General features: G+C 40.5%; 1 protein-coding gene across 2 annotated transcripts in view; it reads right to left on the bottom strand.

Moving 5' to 3' along the window:
• PTPRR (protein tyrosine phosphatase receptor type R) overlaps window positions 1-17,528 on the bottom strand; it is a 177,852-nt gene that overhangs the window by 23,043 nt on the left and 137,281 nt on the right. For both annotated transcript variants that reach the window (XM_063447011.1, XM_063447012.1), the window contains 2 exons: window positions 9,953-10,032; window positions 9,488-9,625 (listed from right to left, as the gene is read on the bottom strand). In XM_063447011.1, coding sequence (XP_063303081.1) covers window positions 9,488-9,625; window positions 9,953-10,032 — 218 coding nt within the window. The remainder of the gene's footprint in view (window positions 1-9,487; window positions 9,626-9,952; window positions 10,033-17,528) is intronic.

Below are 17,528 nucleotides of genomic sequence, written 5' to 3'. Positions count from 1 at the left end.
ACTACACAAATATTTTGGGTGACCCTCATCTATACTCTGAAATAAATTTTGGGTGAACCCCATTCAACTCTATTCTTTTCAAATTACCGTATATACTCAAGTATAAGCCGAGTTTTTCAGCACATTTTTTGTGCTGAAAAACCCCAACTCGGCTTATACTCGAGTCAGTGTCTGTATTATGGCAATTTGCATTGCCATAATACAGACAGGGGCTGTGGGGGCTGTGAGAGAGCGTTACTTACCTCTCCTGCAGCTCCTGTCAGCTCTCTCCTCCTCCGCGCCGTCCGTTCAGCACCTCGGTCAGCTCCCAGTGTAAGTCTTGCAAGAGCCGCGGCTCTCGCGAGACTTACAGTGTGAGCTGATAGAGGTGCTGAACGGACCGGCGCAGAGGAGGAGAGAGCTGACAGGAGCTGCAGGAGAGGTAAGTAACGCTCTCTCACAGCCTCCTCTTCCCCCCCACGGAACTACCAATGCCACTAGACCACCAGGGAAGGAGCCCCCCTTCCTGCTATGTATAAAGCAGGAGGGGGGACGAAAAAAAAGAAAATAATAAATATTACCAATAAAATAATAAAAAAATAAATATTAAAATAATAAAAAAATAATAATTAAATAAAATAATAAAAATTAATTATAAAAAAATATTAAAATAATAAAAAAATAAAAAAAATTGCCCACTCCCCACCAAGGCTCTGCAACACACACACACACACACACACACACACACACACACACACACACACACACACACACACACTGCATTCATACACACACTGCACACATACACACACACACTGCACACATACACACACTGCACTCATACATACACACACACACACTGCATTCATACATACACTGCACTCATACACACACGCTGCATTCATACACACACGCTCCACTCATACACACACGCTCCACTCATACACACACGCTCCGCTCATACACACACGCTGCACTCATACACACACGCTGCATTCATATACACACTGTAAATAAATATTCAATTAAAATAATTTTTTTAGGATCTAATTTTATTTAGAAATTTACCAGTAGCTGATGCATTTCCCACCCTAGTCTTATACTCGAGTCAATAAGTTTTCCCAGTTTTTTGGGGTAAAATTAGGGGCCTCGGCTTATATTCGGGTCGGCTTATACTCGAGTATATACGGTAATAAACTTAACTATTTGGCAACCGCTCTAAGACATACTATGTCTGACAATAATGAGCCCGCTATATCCCAGGAACTCAGAGCCTGGTTGGTTTCAACCATTGCAGATTCCATCCCCAAGGCGTTAGCAGCCTTTCATGAGAAGCCTTCGGCCGAAGTCACCCCTACTGCACGTCAACTCTCTGATTCCGAGGACTCTCAGCCCTCGGATCCGGAGGTTACACGCAAGCGCCCCTGGAAAGGGGATAGTAGGTCTGTGGGCAAGGGCAAGGCTCCTGCCAAGTCCCAAAAATTGATTGCCACTCGCCCCATTCAAGCTAATTTTAACCCCTTAGAGGGTTCTACTTCCCACACGGGAGACGGGGTTGAAGATTACTTCCTTGGATATTCTGATGAGGACCCCTTGGCGAATGCGCTAGGGGATACCCCATCGGAATTTGTCAAGGAGACCTTTATCACACATAAAGACCTAGATGCTAAACTACCTAATCAAAAAGGACCCGATTCAGACATCCTTCTGGATGCTTCGGGTGTCCCTTTATTTGACCCCAGGGTCATCAGACACCCACGGTCGGCAGAATGGGCTCCACCAGAGCACATTTCTAACTTTTGTAAAATGTGGTTACGCAAACCACTGGACAAAGAAATTAGGGCAAAACTCAGAGCCGAGTGCCCTCGACCGACCATTCCAAACAAGGTGGCTCTCACGCCAGAGTTTGACCCACTTTTCGTAACTTTTCTCACCAAAACTGGGAAAGACCCTCGTAAGGGTATTGATCAGGGTCTTAAGACAACCCAGGATAAACTCCTGGACATCGCTGGCCCCATAGTCCAAATTTTCATTTTAGCGGACAAAGCCTTAACTAGTGGGGAATTTGACCCAAACACAGTCAGAGAGTGGGCCCAGAGAGCCTTATGCTTACTAGGCAACGCTAATGTGGCTATGTCCACCGAGAGACGCAAGGCGGCACTATACAAACTGGATGCAAAATTAGCCGATCTGAGCTCCTGAGAACTGGGACCAGAGGCAAATGGATAACTGTTTGGGGACTCGTTCATGAAAGACCTTTCCAAACATGTAGCGGTGTTCACCACCCTAAATAAGGCCCAATCCTCCTTGCGCAGGGTTTTTCGTTCTCAGTCAGGTCGTTTTTCTGGGAAAGCTGCACGTTCTAGAGGCCGAACAAACAGCAGAATCGCCTTCACAGGCTACAGGCCTCGCCCTTCTGAAAACTATTGGCAATCGGGACAACCCCGACCCTATCACAGGCAACTATTCACTAATATGGTCTATCCGGGGACGTGGATCTGCCTCCCTACGCAGAAGAACTGCTCCAGGTAATAAATCTCCCTTCTTTCAATGTACATATAGCAGGTCGATTAACCATTTTTTTTCCAACAGTGGGAACTACTTTCTCAGGATCTATGGATCCTACACACAGTCCAAGGGTTCAAAATAGATTTCCTTTCCAACCCCTTCCAAGACACTCCACCTACACCACTACAGATGTCTGCAGCAGACAACCTGACACTACAAACCGAACTGCGCAAGCTAGTAGAAAAAGGGGCAATAGAGAAATCCCCTTTCCCGCATACTTTTCTAAGCAACATTTTTCTGGTCCACAAAAAAACTGGAGACCTACGCCCAATTATCAACTTAAAAAACCTGAATCCATTTGTCAGGTATCGCCACTTCAAGATGGAGGGCATCCATCTACTCAGGGACCTCCTTTGCGTGGGAGATTGGTTCTCCAGATTCGATCTCAAAGACGCATACCTCACAGTTCCTATTGCTCGCAACCATCGAGCTTTCCTTCAATTCCTCTGGCAAGAGGAAATCTTGCAGTTCACATGCCTCCCGTTCGGACTATGCTCCGCACCATGGTGTTTCACGAAACTGATGAAACCAGTGATGGCGCTACTCCGATCACAGGGGATTCGATCCATCATATATTTGGACGACATCCTGATAATGGCACATGACACAAACCTCTTACGATAACACACAGACATGACGACGGCCTTACTACAAAATCTAGGGTTCGTAATAAATTTCCAGAAGTCAGCCCTAGAACCATTCCAAAAGGTTCAATTTCTTGGTTTTATGATAGACTGCGTACAGGCGATTTTACAGCATCCCTCTGCCAAAATCAAGAGCATAAAAAAACATTCGCAAATTGTTATCAGCCCATCAGATTCGCTTACGCGATCTGGCCCATACTATAGGCCTACTGTCCACCTCTATCCAAGCCATTTACCCAGGACCTTTACACTACCGAGCAATGGCTCAAGACATATTACCTACACCGTTCCACCTCCTACGATCAGTACATCCATCTGACAGACGAAGTTCGTATAGAACTTCACTGGTGGCTTCACAATATGGAAGCCTGGAATGGCAAAGCCATCTTCGGATCACAACCAGATTTAATTCTGGAATCCGATGCCAGTCTCCTAGGATGGGGCGCCACGTGCGCCCAAGGGTCCACAGGGGGACTTTGGTCCCCATCCAAACAAGCACTGCACATCAATTGTCTGGAATTGATTGCAGGATCTTTCGCGATTCGCAGTTTCGCGAAAGACTGTTTCAATTGTTCACTAGTACTGTGCATGGACAACGTCTCTGCAGTGCGCTATGTGAAACGGTTAGGAGGCTCCCGATCCAAGCTACTATCCGATCTTACCAAAGATCTCTACCAATTCTGTCTAGAACGGAATTTATCTATCAGAGCGGAATATCTTCCGGGCACGGACAACCTAGTCGCAGATTGGTTCTCTCGTCATTGGAGGGATGTAAGCGACTGGCAATTGGACCCCCGCGTGTTCCACCAAATTCATTGCCTTCGAGGGCCCCTTACACTGGACCTGTTTGCATCCCGTCTGAACCGCCAGACGGAGGCCTTTATCAGCTGGCTCCCAGACCCCCAGTCATGGGCAGTCGACAACTTTCTACACCCTTGGCCGGAGACAGGAGCCTATGCGTTCCCACCTTTCTCCATGATCCAGCGCACCCTTTACCGGGTCAAAGCCCTAATAGTGACGATAGTCATTGTCACTCCACTATGGAGAACCCAGACTTGGTTTCCAACCCTGTTAGAATTATCGGTGAACGGTCCAATTCTTCTACCTCGATCACCCGACATCCTCAGGAACCCAACAGGGCACTGTCACCCACTCGCCCTTCAGGACCGGCTCCAACTTGTAGCTTGGACCGTTTCAGGGGATCTTGGAATGTCTCAGGACTTTCGGAGACAACTCAGGCTCTCCTTTGGGACTCCTGGGCCCCAGGCACTAGGCGAGCTTACATCGCTGCATGGAAGACATGGGTCAGCTGGTGTTTGGAAAGGGATACCGATCCCTTTTCAGCACCTCTGACGATCATCCTAAATTTTCTGTCTACCCTATTTGATCAGGGCAAATCCTATCGATCAATTAATGTCTATAGATTTCTGCGGCCCATAATCCCATTGACAATGCATCAATAGGGAAACATCCTTCATTCTGTAGACTTTTACGAGGGATCAGGCTAGGCAGACACCCTCTTCCTAAATACTCCTGTTTCTGGGATATCACTCAGGTTTTTTCCCTTCTAGAATCCTGGCCCGCTAATGAAAATTTGACGCTACGTCAACTTTCGGGCAAACTGGCCCTACTCCTATGCCTGGTATCCTTCCGTAGGGTCTCTGATATTCGAGCATTTGATTCCCACGCAGTAGTCTTCTCGCCTGAAGGCGTTAAGTTTCACATCACCAGACGAACAAAAACAAATTCTTCCTCCGTTTTCTACCCTTACTTTCCAAATAGACAGTCACTCTGCGTGGCACTCTGCGTAAGGCATTATATAGATGCCACTTCCACTCTATGCCACCCTACGGGACCCCTTCTCGTGTCTTATGTAAAACCACACAAACCGGTATCCGCCCCCACCGTCGCACGGTGGATCAGATGGATACTAGCGCAAGCAGGCATTGACTCATCTTTTGGCGCACATTCAGTCAGAGGAGCAGCCGCATCCTCAGCCTTTCGTGCGGGGAGCTCCCTCTCAGACATTTTGTCATCTGCAGATTGGTCCAGAGATTCCACATTCCGTACATTTTATTTCAAACCTATGACACATGCTGCATCTTCTATCATATAGGAGCGTTAAAACAGCAAATATGAAGCCTCCTGTTTTGCCATAAAATTAGGGATTATTCTAGCTTTAGTGACTGAATAATCTAAATTTTATTAACGACAGGAGGCGAATATTTCCCCCCCTTCTTTATTTTCACTTTTCTTACACCAGGTAAGTTACTATGCATACTCCAGTCTACTGGTTACACACACTTTATACACCATCTGCCATAGGTTCACGCCATAACACTACTAATCTAGTGTTTGAAATATTCAATATTATATTCAAAGAGTAACTACAATTTGTTCTTAACATACATGCCATAAATTGCATTCACCTAGTATGAGAACCTATACTCTCACGTCTTTTCTCTATTCCCTTAGTGTGAAAAATACCTACCTTTGTATATACGGCTCCTTCAAGCACGCTGAATATTCAACATGTTGACTACTTCAGGACTCCAACTTAGTCCACAGTTCATCGTTACAGTTTACACGGTTGACACAGACATATCATCGATCACAGCAAGAAAGAGGATATGTGAGGAGTTTGATGACATCATATAATACTGTTATACATCTGATTGGTTGAACTTTTATATTACTGTTAACTGTTCCTTTGCTGCTGGGAGGTTCAGTAAAGAAAGATAAAGCAAATATTCGCCTCCTGTCGTTAATAAAATTTAGATTATTCAGTTACTAAAGCTAGAATAATCCCTAATTAACACATCATTCCTTTACTGCTCTATACTGAATTAACACATCTTTATGTGCTGCTCCATACCGTACTAACACATTTTCTTAGTTCAACATGATATAACTTAAATTAGAATTTCTGGGTTCTGTGGAAGATTAAATGCAGTCACATAGTAACCATGGCTTTTCGCTCGGCATTCCCCAAAACTCCGGGAACTGATACAGTTACGTGTGTAGGTGTTCATGAGCTGTAATCCATGACTGTAGATTTCCAGTTATTCCTAAACTTTAAATTGATCAACCAGTTCTAGAAATGATTTTCAAAGCTGGTCTCAAAGAAAAATTGTGACTCTAGTTTCATTATTTCAATGAAAGATTATAAAATAATCCAGAATTGAGCCAAAATATTAACTTCAACAACCTACTGCATATTTATGGAGATACTGATTAAGGAACTTATTTTATAGGTTGCAGAGCTGCTAAATCAACAACCTCTGGCAGATATCCCCATCAAAACCAGTATGAGGTTTTTTAGAAATATATAATCAACACCACAGGGTGGCTGCATTCGCAGCATACTAATACACTTTTATTAACACAGTTATTCTAGCAAGTGACATAAGCAATATGTATATTGTATAAGTCTACAATCATTCCGCCTGCACTTTTTCGTGTTTGGGATTGCGTTCAGAAATGAACTGCCTAAATGAGCGGCAGTAACAAGCATCTTAATATAGACTGGTGAAAACATAAATTTCATGTGCGTGTTCTTGTTTTTACTATAATTATGTTATTTTAAAAAAGTCCTTAACTGTTTAGGCTGCAGAAACATGACAGACCAACCTACACACTCTCTTTCCAATGCACGTAACCCACTATTCACTTTAATAAAAGTTCCTAGAAAGTGTGGTTGGTTGGGGTTATGGAATTTCAAACTGTCTTAAGGATACATTAGTTCATAATTAATAGGACAATGGATGGGGACTAGGATAAAGGGTCCAGTAAAGTTTGGTTTTAATTTACTAAGCTTGTGGTGAAACAGTTGAAGGTCAGATTATGGAGAGGGAAATACTTGCTGTGCATTTAATTGATCCTGAGAGAATTTTGTAACAAGGACAGGTGATTTGACAGATTTTGTAGACTCCTTATTTTTGTATTTAATTATTAGAGCTTTAGAATAATATCTTATGGCTGTGATGAAGAGCAGTGAAAAAAACATTATTCCACTTAATGATTATTCAACTCTGATTATAATGAGCTTTTGTTAGTTCAGAATATATTTCTTTACTTAATTAAGGTATCTCTGCAAGCTACTACCGGACCAAAATGTTTGTGTAGACTCTAGCTTAGCGGCTTATTAGCTCCAATCTAAACTAGAGCAGACCTCTTCTGGTTGACATTGCATGACTCTCTCCACCACAATGAAGCCACAATGCTACTTAATTTAGTAAAACCCATTCCTTTGCAAATTAAAATCATTATTCATTTATCTCAAGATTCTCTAAATCACGCGTGTTCACATTAGCTCCACATCCCTCAATCTTGAGAGTTCACTCAAAACCCACCTCTTAGAAGAAATTGCCAGTTCATTAAACTACTAATCATCCGCTGATACATCTTGTCATACTGATACATTTTTTATGAACGCACCAGTTATAGTGATTTCATGTCATACCTTTTCTATACCTAATGTTTCATTTATATATTTTTTTCTTGTTTTATTGTACAGCTGGGAGCAGGGCCTCTTTACCACATGTATTGATTACTCTCTGTCTAGTAAAACCTATAACGCTTTTAAAGTGCCATCCTTATGATTTTGTATATCTTCAATGACATGTGAAAAGAAAACACCAGTAAAACTCTGAAGGTCACTGCTGTAAATCTTCCCGGTGAAAAGCACTTTCCTGCATGTATTTTCTGTAGGGTTTGCTGAGGACATTCTTAGGTTGGCTTGCAGGGGTTTTGTTACGGGGTTAGGGGGGCTCATAGAGGCTGGTGTCTTGACTGGGGTAATGACAAATCCTAGTTATTATTATTATTGCCATTTGTATAGCGCCGACAGATTCCGTAACGCTTTACAATATAATAAGGTGGGGAGGGGGGGGGGGGGGGCGGGGTATTTAACTATAAATAGGACAATTACAAGAAAACTTACAGGAACGATAGGTTGAAAAGGACCCTGCTCAAACGAGCTTACAGTCTATAGGAGGTGGGTTGGCCGTAAGGGTGTGAGCAGCAGACAGGAGAAGGTCACGGGCAGAGCGGAGAGACCGAGAAGGGGCATACCTATGGTTCTAACAGGAGTAAACCACTTGGAAGAGGGTTCCATAAAATTAGTTACTTAAATGTTGGTTTCCTGGGCTACACATCCAGTCTATAGCATCAGTGAACATCCTTCAGTGTGAAAAAGCAGTGCCCTATCAGCTTCTCCCAGCTGTGTCTTTGGAGGTAGCAGGCACTGCAAGACTCAGTCATACTGTGATGTCACTCTGCTTAGGGCAAATCCTGCAGGGTTAGGTGCTGTGAGTTCTGGTTGTAGCTGTTTCAATGGTGTATGGGACCCAGGCTCTGCTTAGGGCCAATCCTGCAGGGCTAGGTGCTGTGAGTTCTGGGTGTAGCTGTTGCAATGGTGTATGGGACCCAGGCTCGGCTTAGGGCAAATCTAGTTCTAATTTTGTCACTGTTGTTTTGTTAGCTCTGAGATCCCTGTAATACTAAGAGAGAAAAACACCTCCAATTATATAATTAGTGACAGTGCCCCTTAAATGCACCATATTTGGAGTCAATGATACAGCACAATGTGGGGTTTTGCTGTGAATGTATACTTTTAATGCTGGAATAAAGGGGTAAATCAACAGCAGATGTGGAGTTATAAATATAGATTTATATAATACTCTGAATACTTTCACAGATTTGGTGCCACAATGCGGTTTACAGAACATGTTAGCTATAGGGTTGGACCTAGGGCATGGTATTGGTGCTATTTAGGTCAATATATGTGGAAGCCATAAAAATAAATTTTCCTTCAGCTGAAGCCTCTGGTCTAAGAGCCACCTAGTAACATCACTGTTGACTTGAGACATTGTATTTTGTAACCTTTATAGAATGACATTGTGACTTGTTGTCCAACACGAGGTTTATAACCGTTTACGGGTTTTATCATTGAATTCACTGGCCACATCACCCTCCCTCAATGAAAAAATCATTACCACCCGGCCATGGACGCCAAACAGACATCAGACCTTCTCACCTAGACAAATATGATTGAACCCCTATTAAGGTACAGCCTTCGACATCTGCATTCAAGAACACAGAAACAGGAACTGTGCATGCTAAAATGCAAAACACAATTAGCCCAATGGCAATATTTTCAATAAAACATTTAACCAATCCAGGTTTATTCAGACATAAAAAGGTCAAAATATTAGTGTGTGTATATATATATATATATATATATATATATATATATATATTTATTTACATACAAAATATCAATACATTTATTATACCTCATTTTTTTCTTTCAGTTTGGTTATCATGACAATAACGGGACTGTCTTCTTGCCAGATCATCTGCCAGAAGTCATTCACTGTGTTGATCATTGGTCCCTGTGTGGCAATGAAGGCTCTCGCAGTTCCACCATAGCCCTACAACATTGAACAATAAACTAGTGGTTACTAGTGTTGACCGGTTACATTGAGATACACCTGCTCGTTCAGGTGGCTGACTTGAGTAGCAAGAGCAGTAAGTAGTTTGCAGGGAAACCATAGGTTATACAATAGCTGTCGTGGTGATGGTGCGTGAAGAGTCCCTTTAAACATGTGCTATTTTGGCATGGGGGACCTGAATTGCTGTATACCTAATGTCACATGAAATTTAAACCTTCCAAAACACTTTATCATAATATAATACCTGGAGATTTTTTAGGACTTGAAGGTATCGAAACAGTAAGTAAACAATTCACGTATACTCACCTTGATAAAGTTAGCATTTATATATGTGCTTAGAGTATCCTTTGCATTCTTTGGTTTCAAGCACACTCGACTTACTGGATCTATTTAAAAAACAAACAAAAAAGAAAGGGTTATTTCTAAATATAGTGATTCTTTCACATAAACCACAAAGTCCCAATTATAGTTTTTATTAATTCCAAAAAGAGTATTAACACGCAGTACAACACAGTTGAATAGCACATTTTCCCCATTGTATTATAACACTGCCTTTTATATCATTCATTAATATTGTAATCATTACATTATAACATTGCCTTAGTATTGTTCATTAACATTGTAATCATTTATATTCATCTTATATTCCTATTATAAAAAAAAAGAAGAAAAGAAGAGAAAAATGAATGCCTTCTTTCTGGTTTATCTTTTTCTCATCTATCTTACAATTGTAATATACTCCCTTTAATTTGTTGCAGTATCAATTACCAATTAATTTACATTTTTTTAATTTCCTTAACTAAACAACATCCAAGAACAAACAAACAAACAAACAAACAAACACACAAAAAAAAACAAAAAACAAAAAAAAACCCTCACCACCATTCCCCCCGCCCAACCCTGGTTAGTCACCCATTACCTTTATGTACTCTATTTAATCCCTCTATATCTATATAAAGAGCATAGTTCAGTCGTTTTTTATCCAACTGTACCATTCTTTTTTATACTTGTCGAGACATCCATTAACTTCACTGGCCATTTTTTCATATGAGCTAATCTTGTTCATTTTAGCATATACTGCCTCATCTGAAGGAATAGCTTTCTGCTTCCAGTTGCCTGCTAGGGCTATTTTTGCTGCCGTAAGGATATTTAAAATTACCTTTCTGTGAGCATGTGTATTAATCCCAGGAATAATATGAAGTACGAGTTTCTCCGCATGCAATGGAATCAAAAGCTTTGTTTTTTCATATATTAAATTCTGAATTCGCTTCCAAAACTCTCTTAAATATAGACACTCCCAAAAAATATGCAGCATAGAACCATCTTCTTTCTCACACCTCCAACACAGCCTTGATGAGTCAGCATACATATGTGCTAATCTTTGCGGTACCAAGTACCACCTCATTGTCACCTTACAGTACGCCTCCCATAACGATAAGCTACGTGAGGCTTGCTTGGTGCTAAACATAGCTAAGTGCCAATCTCTCCTTGAAAATTGCTTTCCAATTTCATTCTCCCATTTAATCATATATTTTAATTTTTCTGGTGCCTCGCTTTCAATCAGTGCATTATAACACCAAGAAAATGGTTTAATAGACTTACGTGACAAAATAAATTCTGGTGAGGGTAAGATATTTGCCTCATTATCTGGATTATCCATATCATATGCCTTTATCATATTCTTAATCCTTAAGTATACGAACATCTCTTTAGCATCTAAGTTAAATTCTTTTTGAAGATTAGGAAATAATTTTACTTGTGGCCCGATCATTAAATTGCCTATTTGTCTTACCCCCTTCTCTAGCCACCTTCTCATCTGAAGGTCCAAAGAAAGAGCTGCTAACGCCATTATTGGTGCAGCTTTAAACATCAAATTAAGATTTATTACACATGGACACCATTTTTTCCATATTCTTAGTAAGAGTTCTGTGCTTTGTAACATGGGTTTTAAAGGAGACTGGGGAACCGAGCCTGTCCATAAGTAGTATGTTATATTATTTGCATCTAAGCATGCATTTTCAAATGTTAGCCAAATTGGGTATTGAGAGGTTTTTCTCATTCTAAGTAGTCTAAACCCTTCTGCTAAAAAGAATGCTCTATAATATATTTTAATGTCTGGCATTCCCAGGCCCCCTTTTACATATGAAAGACCTGAACTCCCTCGTGCCACTCTTGGGGGTTTCCTCTTCCAAATGTGAGCATTTATAGTGCTCTGAATCTGTTTAAGTAATTTGTTAGAGAGTGCTATGGGTAATGTTCTAAAGAGATATAGTATCTGAGGTAGTATCATCATTTTAATAAGATTTATTCGTCCCAGCCATGAAATCTCCAAAACTTCCCACTTTGCCATTGTATTTTTAATTTGTTGAAGCATTGGATAATGGTTTACTTTAATTAATGTTTTAGCTGCTTTAGTAAGTTTAATTCCCAAATATTTTATAAATGAAGTACGCCAATCAAATTTATATTGTAGCTTCAATTTATCTATAACTGTTTGTTGTAATTTAATAGGTAGTGCCTGTGTTTTAGCTATGTTATTTTTATAATACGATACCTGCCCATATTCTATTAGTAGTTTAATCAGTGCTGGTAAAGAAGACTCTGGGTCTTTAATAAAGAGCAGAATATCGTCCGCAAACAACGCTATTTTTTTAATACCCCCTGGTGTAATCAACCCTTTGATATTATTATCTTGTTTAATCATCCTTACTACAGGTTCCATACATATAATAAAAATGAGAGGGGAAAGGGGACAACCTTGACGAGAGCCGTTACTTATTTTTATTTTGTCAGAAAAAAAGCCAGTATTAAGCACTCTTGCACTAGGATTTTGATATAGGGCTAATATGCTTAAAACCACAAAGTCCATGAACACTAGTCTAACAAAATGTGATTTATTTAGAAAACACAGAATTGTAGGGAATTCTAACACAAAGTCCTGTCATATTCCGGCCCCGTTCTTAATAAGTAACGCGCGAGGGCGGGGGAGCAGAGCCAGAACAGCCAGCTCCCACTGTGGCCGCCAGAAGAGCCAGCTCCCGCCTGCGGCCACCAGATGAGCTCCCTCTGCGGCCGCCAGAAGAGCTCCCTCTGCAGCCGCAGGTCAGCCAGCTGTCTGCCAGGTCCCGGTATCCCGGTGGGCAAGCCCGGCCCTGAAAGTATCAATGCTATTTACAATCACAATCAATGTGTAAGAAATAAGGTGCCCTTAAAATTTGTATTTTCTATTTAAGATATAGACATATGTTTTGTGCGTAGATTTGGTGTGTAATAAACAAGACAAGCTATATGGTATCACAATGGAATGTAATTTACATATCAAAGGAGGTTATCATCAAAGGTGACTTCTTTAGATTTTGGAAACATGTCTTTCCAGGGTTTATTTACTAACCAATATGTGAGAAGGGGGGGTTACGTTTTCCCATTTGTCTCCTTTGCAACTGGGTGATACAGGTTTTGCTGAAACTCTCTGGAAAAGGGGGTTAGATGAACCACATTTTGGGGGGTACAAGAGACTGTGGGATAGTTAGTTATGAACTTTAATAATCAGTTTTAAGAAGAGCAGCCAAGGAGAGTCAGTGTTTTTGGGGAGGAAAGCGCAGCAAACAGAAGTGCTCTGGGTCAGGATGGTGAACCGAGCCTGGCCCAGACTGTCCCAAGATGAAGACGTAAGGAGATCTACTTTTAAATGTCTAAAGATTGCCCTTTTTCTGTGTATCTACTGATTATGGACAGGATGATCTTATCACTACTAAATCCCATGGCCACTACTCTATTTTAATTCTCCTTGACCTTTTTGTTGCTTTTGACAATCTTGATCATCAACAGCTTCTTCTCATCCTCCGTACTCTCGTTCTACGAGATAACGATCTATCCTAGTGCTCTTCTTACCTATCCCAGCGTTCATTCAGTGTTTCTTTCTCTGGCTCTTCCTCTTCTCCCCAATGCCTCTCTGTTGGTGTTCCCCAAGGGTTTCTGTTGGGGTTCCCCAAGGGTCTGTCCTTGGTCCCCTATTGTTCTCAATCTACACTACTTCCCTTGGTAAACTCATCAGCTCTTTCGGCTTCCAGTATCACTTCTATGTATCTGTAACGGCACCCCCAGGCATAAAAAGGTTAAACCGCCGTTAAGTAGATCTTCCCCTTCCAGAGACACAGGCACAGCTACTGCAGAACACCAAACTCTCGAACTGGATACAAAATAGCACTCCAACTCCCGAACTGGAACCTCACTAATAGCTGCTAGCAGACGAGCTTACACTCCTGGCAATCAGTCTCTAACAGCATACAGTGAATCCCCCCAAGAACGAGACAGAGCTCCGTGTTGAGGGTCAAGAAGTGGTCTGTTTAATGGCACCAAAAGAACCTTCTTTTATGACAGTTTCCCTTAGGTAGGACCACCCACAGGGTGTTACAAAATAACCAATCATACACGTACACTACAGAAGACACTCCCAGCATTTACACACAAAATCCTCCCCTCTGCCTGTGATACAATTATGTTACACAATGGTTTAACATAATTATCACAGACAGTAAAAATACAGTTTTTCTACATACCCCGTAACTTTAAAACCATACATCCAATCTCCATAAAAATTACATATTTAAACTCAGCATACTTTAAACATAAACACTCTCAAAAATCATACCAATCCCTTTAGTGGATAAAAGATAGCCAGAAGTCCTTTATGACCGACCGCAAGCACATTTTCCTGCCCAAAACAGTTCCATAGATTTGGGCTGTGCGGTCGGTCAATTTCCTGCAGAAAAACTGCTAAGTCCCCTTCGAAGGCACGAACAGGTCCGTTCGTGCAAATAGCACATTACAACAGGATGTTCGAATTGTCGAACGTACTTCGACTTTAACCGAAGTGTCGAAGTGGAGGCGACGGTAAGGGTCAGCGGTGTTCGTGTATTTGCGTAGCCAATTTTAGTTCCACATATTCTTTAGCATACAGCGCTGACCGCGTTCGACTAAATTAAAATGGCCGCCGCCATGTGTTCCTTTGTCGAATGGCGGCCACTTTGACGAGTTCGCCGACTTCGGCACTTCGGCTGCATCCGAAGTGCCATTTAAAAAGTGCCAATCCTTCCTCACAGTATTTAAAGGGCCAGAATGAGTGACATACACTCTGGTATGGCCGAATACTGTTTTTAAAGGGCCCAATCTCCCAGGGCCATAGTCCAGAGGTAACAGGCGGGCAACCAGGCTCCTCCAATGCAATGTGGCGAGATTGGTCTCGTCACAGTATCATTCCTACATCTAACCTCTGTTCGTATTCCTACCTCTGATGCTCACCTTAAAGACTTCTCTAGGGCTGCACCGTTCCTATGGAACACCATTCCCCTCTCTGCTAGATTCTCACCCAATCTCCACTCCTTCAAAAATATCTTTGAAAACTTACTTCTTTAGGAAAGCTTATCAATTATACTGTGAACAGCTTTCCCTCCCACCCAGATTCCTCTCCTGAAACTGTCTTCAAAACAAAACAGAATACTATCCTAGCAACCTACTTTTCTACCCTATCCTTACCTTTTGTGTCACATTACCCCACTCCCTCTAGCATGTAAGCTCATTGAGCAGGGTCCTCAATGCCTTTGTTCCTGTGGGTCAAACTTGTCTGGTTACAAATACGTGTCTGCTAGTCCACCCATTGTACAATGCTACAGAAATTGTTGGTGCTTTACAAATAATAATAATAATAATAATAATAATAATGTGTACTGTGCATATTCTTTTAAAATCTGTAAGAGTAACCTAAAAAAATCAATATTAATATTACATACATCTACACACTTGCATTTGTGTCTTATTTGTTGCACATTCCTTTTTTTGTCACAAGTATTGCCCTTTTTCTGTGTATCTATTGGTTATGGACAGGATTTGTTTTTAATGTGTACTGTGTATATAGCTTTAAAATCTGTAACAGTAACCCAAGATAATATAAATAATACATTTTTCTATACACTTGTATTATTTGTGTCTATTTGTCAAACATTCCCTAAAGAAAAACCTTGTAAGAGGGTAATATTTTTTTTCACAAATGGACTCTAACCCCTCTTATGGGTCTTGGTTTCATTATCAGTCACGAAAAATTGATTCTAACTCCATAAAATGTTGGGATTGTACCGCTGCTAGCAATTTTATTTAGAGCTCTACGAAATGTGAGTGCAATTCAAATGATCATTATTGAGAGTTTTATCTTCCTGCTTAAAAAAAAAACAAAAAAAAAACAGTCTGCACTATTATCTTTCATTTTGTATCTTTTTACACATGGGATTGTAATTATTGGACTGTGAATATTGGACTTTATACGTTTATTATTTATTCCATATATATTTCTTTACTAATTTTATCATTATATCCATCATTTGGTGCAACCTGTTTTAGTGTATTTTATGCTATTAATTTTTTAGGGTTTAAGGGTATACCTTAAATGCAGAGTTTGCTGCCTATATTTTGTCAGTTGTTCTTCTACCTGTGTTTTTTCTAATTACGGATCAGCCTAGAAAATTTGGATTAGTTGGTGCATGGAACGTTGTGTGGATTCCGCACATTCAGATTTAGCTAACATTCTAAAATTATCTCTTAACTTGGCATATCACAGTATTATTGTTTACCGTTCGGCTTTATCAACTCGTTATAATCCGATTGATTTGTTTCCCAGTTAGTAAACACCCTCTAGTATGTGGACTTATGAAAGGTATTTGGTTAACATGTCCTCCATGTCAAAAATACATGGGATGTTAGTTCTTTGCTTAATTAAATCTTGGGGTAATAATTATTTTTTTATCCTTAAAAATTTTATCATACAAACTAAAAGTTTTGTTATGCCTAATTTCTTTTAAAAGGGTTTTCCGATGGGAAAGCTCTATATCTGACCCATAGAAAATTTACCCCTGGTGTTATTTTCTCGATTCACAGACGTACTAACGCCAACTTGCGTTCTGTTAATTTGTATTTTTTATTATGACTTGCGTGGCTATCCCTCCTCTAGTTTTATCTTTTGCTCTAGTATAAACCATAAACTATACATTTTTACATTATCAGTAATAATTTCCCTCTTCACACTTTTGGTGCAGTTTAGCTCAGGATGCCAACATTCAATCTGTTTTGGGTTCCAGTTTGTATACATATTTGATATTCTAGCTGTTGACCCTCTTGTATATGGCACACCTGGTTAAAGGGACACTATAGTCCCCAAAACAACTTTAGCGTAATAAAACAATTTTTTGTGTATAGATCATGCCTCTAAAGTTTCACTGCTCAATTCACTGTCATTAGGAAATAAATAACTTTTGTTTCTGTTTACGCAGCCCTTGCCACACCTCCCCTGGCTGTGACTGACACTGCCTGCATGATTAAATGGTTTAATTTTCAATAGGATGTAACTTACGGTACTTTAAAAGTTTTTATCTCCTGGTCTGTAAATTGAACCTTAATTACATACAGCAGGCTCCTGCAAGGTTTAGCAACTTATTAACAGAGCAGGAGATAAGACATTCTCAATTAAACAGAATGTGTAATAAAGGAAGTGTAAACATTAGATGACTCTTTACAGGAAGTGTTTAGGAAGGTAGTGCAAGGCACATTCAGGGAGGTGTGGCTAGGGTTGCATAAACCCCTAAATTTAACTCCTAAATGGCAGAGAATCGAGCAGTGAGACTGCAGGGGCATGCTCAATACACCAACACTGCTTTATTAAGCTAAAGTTATTTTGATGACTATAGTGTCCCTTTAATGCATTTTAGGCACCCTTTCCATGCCTCAATTATGCATAATCGCTACAGATGTTGCTCTTTTGAAAATATAGAATTAAAAACATGTATTGTTTTTAGATATTTTTGACTTTAAATCTATTAATTTAACCCCTTAAGGA

Source organism: Pelobates fuscus, chromosome 3 (genome assembly GCF_036172605.1).
Source record: "Pelobates fuscus isolate aPelFus1 chromosome 3, aPelFus1.pri, whole genome shotgun sequence".
NCBI classification, from domain to species: domain Eukaryota; kingdom Metazoa; phylum Chordata; class Amphibia; order Anura; family Pelobatidae; genus Pelobates; species Pelobates fuscus.
This window is presented reverse-complemented; position numbering and strand designations above follow the sequence as displayed.